This window comes from Solanum pennellii, chromosome 3 (genome assembly GCF_001406875.1).
Source record: "Solanum pennellii chromosome 3, SPENNV200".
In the NCBI taxonomy this organism is placed as follows: domain Eukaryota; kingdom Viridiplantae; phylum Streptophyta; class Magnoliopsida; order Solanales; family Solanaceae; genus Solanum; species Solanum pennellii.
In genome coordinates this window covers 31855761-31863861 of record NC_028639.1, presented here as the reverse complement: position 1 = coordinate 31863861, position 8101 = coordinate 31855761, and the positions used below count along the sequence as shown (strand labels likewise).

The 8101-nt window shown below is 34.4% G+C and overlaps 1 protein-coding gene across 1 annotated transcript; it reads left to right on the top strand.

Annotated features, from left to right (window-relative positions):
* The first annotated feature begins 2893 nt into the window (after positions 1-2893).
* On the top strand, positions 2894-7795 carry LOC107012168 (zinc finger CCCH domain-containing protein 14-like). The gene is made up of 3 exons (XM_015211935.1): positions 2894-3140; positions 5168-5228; positions 6732-7795. Exons 1-3 carry the CDS (start codon positions 3068-3070, stop codon positions 7438-7440), a joined length of 843 nt encoding a protein of 280 aa, XP_015067421.1. The 5' UTR covers positions 2894-3067; the 3' UTR covers positions 7441-7795.
* Positions 7796-8101: the final 306 nt, after the last annotated feature.

The following is an 8101-nucleotide window of genomic DNA, read 5'->3' as shown; positions in this document are numbered from 1 at the left end:
CATGTTGTTCCCTTCTAATCCATCACCTCATCCCATAGGATTAATCAGGGGTGCTTGATTATTCATTCTGCGCAAGGTTTTGCCTAATTTTTTATCGTAAGGACTGAGTGGTTCACCTCTGCTCCGTGTACTTGGCATACACTAGAGTAAGACCCTGAGAGAGACAAAGACAAAAGAAAAGGTAAAATCAGGAAATATTTGACTAAAATTCAATAATGTAGTTAAACTTAATCTAAAAGCCAAAATTCCCCACAAGCGGCGCCAAAATTTGATACGCTCAAATTACACCTCCCTAAAGAAGCATAAGAGATCGTTATCAAGTAAAGAACCCAACTAGTAGGTTGGGGTCGATCCCACAAGGAATATGGTTTAGACTTAACTTTAACCCACAATTATATCTTTTTAGTCAAGGTATTTCCAAAACAATTAAGTAAAGGGTTTTTTTTGTGAAACAGATTCCTTTAATTGTATGATTAGCAAGTGAACAAGAGTAAACTTTGGTTGTTATCAAGATGAGAAAGTAACTAGTGTGTGTTCCCCGTAAGTTCATAGCACAACATTCCTAGTAATAACAATTCTTTCATATTGTACTACATGCAAAGTGATAAGTTATGTATCACTAAATCCTTGGTCCGACATTCAGAGAATTTCAGCATGCCCTTTGGTCCGGCTACGTGTGTTTAATTTACTAACCTTTACCATTACCTCATAGTAGACATCATAATCGATGTATGACTTAGTTATTACTTCGTACCAATCGACACTAGCCTATTGGATAGTATCACACTAAATCTATGTTGATAACTCTGTGCTTATTAACTATTTCCTGGTCCGACAAGTAGTAAAAAGGCGAGTTCTAACGCGTGCACTCACTAAAAAAACTTCTAAACGAAATAATTATCAATGCATGCAAAAAACACTATTCAAGAATTACTTAATACAAGTTATACTTTATTAATTCCTCATGATTCCCACAACCCTAGTTGTGGATTTAGTTACCCATATTAGTAAGAACACAATTCATATCGATAGATGAAGAAATCATGAACTTACGTACTAAGAATAGTAAACCCAGAAATTGCACTTGGATTGCAAACCAACAGCTTCAAAACCAAATCCGAAATCAATTATTTGCCAAAGTTGCAAAAACTAATCTCTAAAACATAAACTAGAACAATAGTAGTTGTAGCTAACCCCAAAAACGAGGTTTTATGCCCTATTTATAGAAAATAAAATTCTAATTAAAAAGAAATTTAAACAAGGAAAGTTTGTGCAGGCACGCGGCATTAATCTACGAGACCACTGATGGGTCATCGGTCGATCGAGGGTCTGTACTTTGCTTCCATCAGCCAAGACTTAGAAAAATATTTCAGCCTCCGAATTGTATCTTCTCTAAATCAAACGACGAACCAACAACACGGTCTATCGATGCTCCTCCGTGACTCCACACTTAGAATCTTCAAGTATCAGGTACTGGAACCCTCGCAATCTCTAACTACGGTTCACCAGTATGGTCCGTCGATCAATCGGCAGACCGTCGATGCTAGTCGTGGTTCCACACTTGGTTTGAATTCCCTAATTTCCTCCAATGCCTGGGATTCTCATCTACGATCATCATCTACAGGGAGTTGACAAACCGTCGATTGCCTCCGTAGGTCCTTTTTCTGCACTTTCTCAATTGTCTCCGTCATTTTATGCTTGAACATCTTTCATGCAAAACAAGACACAAAACTTGTTAAAACCAATACAAAAAGGCTCTAGACACACACAACCATTAAGTGACATGCATTAGAAATACCGTGAACTCACGGTACATCAGTGATAACAAAACTAATTATTTTTTTAAAAAATATCGAAATAATTGAAGTATCATCAATTAGCTCATCTTCTTTTCATAAAACTTCAAAATTGATAATAATAATGTTGAAAGAATAAATATATTCCCCAAAAATTAAAAGAACTTGATGAAATCCGGATAATAAAGTTAAATAATACCTCCTAATCATTTTGAAATCTAATGAGTTATCAAATTGTTCGAACTATATAAAGGTTAAAAATTGAAGAGACTTAAACTAACAATAGTAAAAAAGAAAAGAAAAAAGAGGCGGAATTGTGGAAAAAATTGTGACATTGAAAGTGCAGAGTTTTGATGGAGATGACAATGAATTTTTAGAGAAGAAAGAAGAAAGAAAGAGGAAAATAACAAAGAAAAAAGGTTAAAGTAATAACAAAAACAAGAAATTATATTTTATAACAAAATACCTATAAAAATAAAGTTATATTCATTATTTTATGTTGGCCATATTCTTTATAGAGAGCACATACACTCTATATGCCAAGTGGACGAAAAATATTGTAGTAATATCAGTTCAACATTGTTTAGGGGTAATAGGACGTCCGCATAGTTAAGGTGTCTTTTCAAAAATATGAAACAATTTCATGTCACTTTATTTCTTTTCTTGAATAATAATAATAATAATAATAATATTTGGATACAAATTATTTTCTAAAATATTGACATTTTGATATTTTCAATAATTATTTTAAAGTGTAGATATTTCTACTAATTATGTTAGGAATTGTGACTAATTTACTAATCTCTATGAAATAAGTAAAACTGAACTAGGGAGTAACTCATAAATCAATAAATAATAAGAAGTCAAATATATTAAATAGATAATCAAATTAACTAACTAAAATAAATCAAATATAAATAAATAGACATGTATTCATTAATATTATAATAATTTATATCTAAAAATAGAAACTTATTGATAAAAATGTAGTAATATTAAATGGGTCCCATGAATATTCATTTTATTTACCACAATAAACTAGGTACAAATTTAAGGTTAGATATCACTTTTTGGGTACTGTTTGTTGGTAGTATTTATTAAAATGTCACCTCTTTTGAACCACCATACGCTTTTCTTCTTATCCTTTCTAGAAAAGCCCTAGTTAAAGTGTTAAACATTTTAGAGTTTTTTCCCCAGCTCTTTTCTCCTGCTCTTTGTTGTTTGTTTGTTTCGTAATTTTGGTTCGTCTTTGGATCTGTGCGTTGCTTGACATGGATATCCGCAAGAGAAACAGGAATGAATCTGGTTTTAATGGCAATGCTGGTTTCAAAAAGGCTAAGCCAGGTTTCTGTTTCTATGTTGTGCTTTTACTTTTAGATCTACTGTAGCTTGCTTTCAACTCTCCTGTGGTTGTAGAAGCATTTTTATTGTATTTCTGATAGTTTTTTTTTTTTTAATTCCTCTTTAGAGTAATTTTAGTGATACGTCGAAAAATTGGATTTTCGTCTTTTTAATTCCTCTTTAGAGTAATTTTAGTGATATGTCGAAAAATTGGATTTTGTTGTGAGAAAAGCTCACGCCAAGGCTCGGTGTTGCTTACTGCCTCCTCTGTAGCTGACTGCAACTGAGTTTGATTTTATTTAATATGTTATTGCCTATTGGCAATTGAAGAAAATATAGAGTGATGGGTGAAAAATTAGATTAGTTGAAGCAAAATTATCGCTCTTGAGTTGTTAAATAAATTTGAATTCTTCAAATGTGAAAAGGTTTGTAGAAATATTAAAATGTGCTGGAATATTTTGTCGAAGGATGTTATTGCATAAACATTTAAATTCCGATGCATGGAGTTGAATCTTATACATAGAAACAAAGGTTGATCTGGAATTTGAAGATAATGGGTGCTCACTTGCATTAAGGGTAAACTATAAACATAAACTAATCACAGTAAAAAGGTACATTAATTTATTAGTTTAGCTGATTTTTGGTTAATTATGTATAATCAATTCAATTTTTGGTTCATATGATCATTAAACTAAAATGAGTTTTGTTTTGTTTTTCAATAGGTTAGATATGTTCTATGTTCACTATCAGAGCAGAAAAAAGAAAATTCCGTTCAAGAGAATACAGTCTTTTAAACAAATACATAGTATCAATTTAATAATTTTCAAAATAATTTGAGATCCAAATTAGATATCTTCCATAATATTCTTTGATGGTAATACTTTACTAACCTCATATAATATCCAACAAGAGCTAGGCTTACGAATAAAACATTTACTATTATATTATGAGAGTGGAGCTTGACAGAAAAAAATTCCAAAAGTATACAAGGGATGGTCTTTCTTAATCAAAGATATGATCAATATCATTTCAAACAGTTCTGCGTAATTACTAACCTATTCTAAGAAAGAAATGTGAATATGATAAATAAAAGAATTCCTAGGCAAGAAACTGCTGACCTGCCTTTAGAAGGTTTTTCCCATAAATTTGATATTATTAGTTGATTTGGTTTTAGTTTCTGCACAAACTTGTTAGAAGGTGGGACTTCCATGGTGGAGTTCTCAAGTTCGAAATTCCTTCCCAGCGAAAGCAAGGGGTCTGCCTTCTGGGTCAAGCTCGTCGCACCGGGCTTCCTAGTGTGAATAACCTATCCTGTTTGGTTTGCAGACTACTGCATAGGAGTTGGAGTTTTATGGGTAGGGATCGCCGGTTCCCTTGTCATAAAAAAATATAAGTGGTAAATAAATAAGAGAAAGGTAAATCTATTTTGTCTAAATTTAACTTGAACTAGGAAAAAATGGAAGAGGAACAAAAAAGGAGAACAAGGAATGAGAAGTGATAAAAAGGAAAGAAAGATTAATGTGAAGGTTGGCTGAAAAAGGAAGGAAAAGATGGAACATTATGTGAACAATTATCAGATTACATACGTTAAAAGCCAAAAAAAAGAAGTTAAATGGCGGATATCCTTCAAAAGAAGGATTGAACCCTCGACCTTGCACAACTAAAATCCCGCCTTTTGGCCATAGCGCCCAGCTTCTCCAGGACAATGGGCGTTAACTATTCTATATGGCCTAAGTAACTTCTACATAATTAATTGAATCCGTTGGTGGGTGCTTAAGCACCCCTAAGGGTACACATGGGTCTGCCACTGTATAGAAAACCCTAAAGAACCTCTAAATTGAAATTTAATATAGCTACGTCTGCTTTGTGTGATGAGTGGAGTATCTTGTAGTATTCACCTTATGTCACGAGGTAATTATTGTTTTGCCGGTAATAAGAAATATAATATCTGTCTAATTTAAATCTAGCATCAATTTTAAACAACGCACTAAATTCTAACTGTTAAAAAATTAATTAACTTGGTGCAACAGAATTGGACTCTATATCAAGTGGTATAGGAAGCAAATCAAAGCCGTGCACAAAGTTCTTCAGGTACAAATCTTTGACTATCTAATGTAATTTTGAAGCGTAACCCTCAATTTATTGTGGACTCAGTTGACGTCCAGTGCAACGATTCATCATTTCAAATATTGCTACTCTTGGCACAAGCGCCAAAAGAAAATATTCTCCTCCTAAGATTCCCAATAGCTCTAGAAGCATAATGATAATATTTTTTGCTGAGATAAATATTGCAAACTAATACGTATTCAGAGAAATTATAAGGTTTGCCGAGATAGCATTCCCAGCTGTAATGGAGATGGAGTGAGAAACAGTATGGTTACTCCGTGACATTTATGGTTTCTTATGTCCCAATAATTATGTAAATCGTCTCCCTAATAACTACTCTGACTGTTATTATTGTCCTTTCTGTGATATATTAGATAGAATGTATGTGATTCTTCCTGTTATTTACCAAGGTATGCTAGCTTTTGCAGTTTAACTCTTGTAATTTGCTATAGGATATCGACTAATATTAATGATTTTGATGCCCATAATCTTTTGAACTTGTTATGACAGTCTGAGAGCTATTCTAAGTTGGTTTACCATCCTAATAAGTGAATTACTGTTAAAAATTTTGAGATGGAAATACTTGGGATCTGCAAGCTCCAATACAGAATCCTTTGTGCATCTTCTAACAGTTTCCACTAATCATGTGAATAGTTCTGCAGTGAAGTTTTCTGAGTCCCCTTTGATGGTTGGGAGAACATAGAAGTTTATATGCTTTAGATTTTATTTTGATTTTAAAAGAATAATGAGATCAGATGGAAGTGGTGTCCTACTATTTGGGTCATGACTGTTGATTTGCACAAAAGATATGGTCTATCCTTTTCCCCACTAGAAGTGTTGATACTTTGTCTATGGATGAGGGAGTTTATGTGTTAATTATTTTTGAAACTCATTCAAGTCCAGCCAGGTTGCTTAGCTTTCTGTCTGTTTTCTTATTTTTTCCAGCCAAGTTTGTAAGCTAGAGAAGTTTTGCAAGGGGGGAAGGGGTATTATTTTAAATGATTTTTCATTTCTATTGGTTTTTTAAAACAAAGTTTAGTGTCGGTGCAAACTGATAGTCTTTATGTCTGCTTTCGAGCGGAAAAAGGCAAGAAGCGCTCATCGACTTCCTTGTAGTTGGTTTATATAACATGGACTCTCCAATCCTTCTTCATGCTCATTGTCTTTGGAAATTGTATTGTATAACTCTAGGCTCTCCCCACCCTACTTCATGCAGCCGGCTTACATGATTAAATCAATCTTAAGTGATGACTGTCAAACATGATAACTTCACTTAATAGTCCAGGAAAAAGACCCTTATTGCTTGGTTAGGTGTAATTGGAGAATTTGTATTGTATTTAGAGAGTACTTGTGCAAATAATTTAGCCTAGTTGTGTGGATGGAGTGATTATCTGCTTGCGATCTGCTGTTTGTGTTATTCATGCTTCTTAAGTGAAATGAGAAATCTTCTTTTAGGCTGATTTTTAATTTGATCTTGTTCTTCTGCAGCACTGTTGGCTGCTCTTTTGGTGAGAACTGCCATTTTCTTCATTATGTTCCTGGTGGCTATAATGTTGTGGCCAAGATGATGAATATTGCACCATCTCCAGTATCACCTATTCCCAGTAGGAATACTCCTGCTGTGAAAACCAAAATTTGCAGCAAGTTCAACACAGCTGAGGGATGCAAGTTTGGGGACAAATGCCGTTTTGCTCATGGGGAGTGGGAAATTGGCAAGCCTATTGTGCCATCACCACGTGCCATGGGTGTTGGACCTATTCCTGACCGTTTTGGTGAGCGAAGGGAGTCTCCTGTTGCTAGCTTTGGTACGTCAGCCACTGCAAAGATCAGCGTGGATGCTTTCCATGTGGGACCCATCATTGGAAAGGGCGGAGTGAACTCTAAGCAGATCTGTTGGCAGACAGGAGCCAAACTGGCAATCCGTGAGCATGAAATGGATAAAAATCTGAGGAACATTGAGCTTGAAGGCACATTTGAACAAATATCGCAGGCTAGCGCCATGGTGAGAGAGCTGATCAGCAACCTTGGATCAGTTGGTGGCCCAGGAAGAACAGCTGCAGTACAGGGTGGACGTGCACCACCAATGAACAACTACAAGACTAAGCTGTGCGAAAATTTTGCTAAAGGTTCTTGCACTTTTGGAGAAAGGTGCCACTTCGCCCATGGTGATGCTGAATTGCGCAAAACAGGGGGGTGAGCTTTACAGGTACCTTAGTCTTTGTAGTCCATCTCTAAGTGGAAAGCCCGATTGCGCTGATCCATTGTAATATTCTCAATTTTTGGTCTCTTGTAATGCGCTATTTCGTGGTATTAAGTTAACTGCCATTTGAATGGAGAACAGAAGTACCTAGTTTTAGCTGTGACATGTTTATTAGATTTACCCCCCCCCCCCTCCCCCTTTCCCTCTTCTGCTATGTTCCATTTTGATTGAAAACCCAAGCTATAAAAATGGATGAAGTTAGACTATCTTTCCATCTCTATGTATCTATATTATATTAGACATATGAAGTTTTTAAGAGAAGTTGATTGAACTATCTGTTCTTTCATTAAAATTCACAAAATTGTCATTTATTATTTTCTTGAATTATCATTTGATCTTTTATTTGTTTATTTTTAAGATTCACTTTTAAATTAGAACTTCTTTATATTTATAATTCATTTTTGGATTTAAATTTCTTTCTTTATAGAGTTCACTTTTGGTGTAGGATTATCAAAACATAAACTATTAGGCGGCAAAGGAAAGGAAAAACTAGATCTAAGTTCCAGTATTTACTACCGAATTAGTCTTTGAGTTCTACTAATTAGGTTTACTTATGTTAGTCTCCAATCATAGCTCAATTAGTGAATTAGTTCGTGTT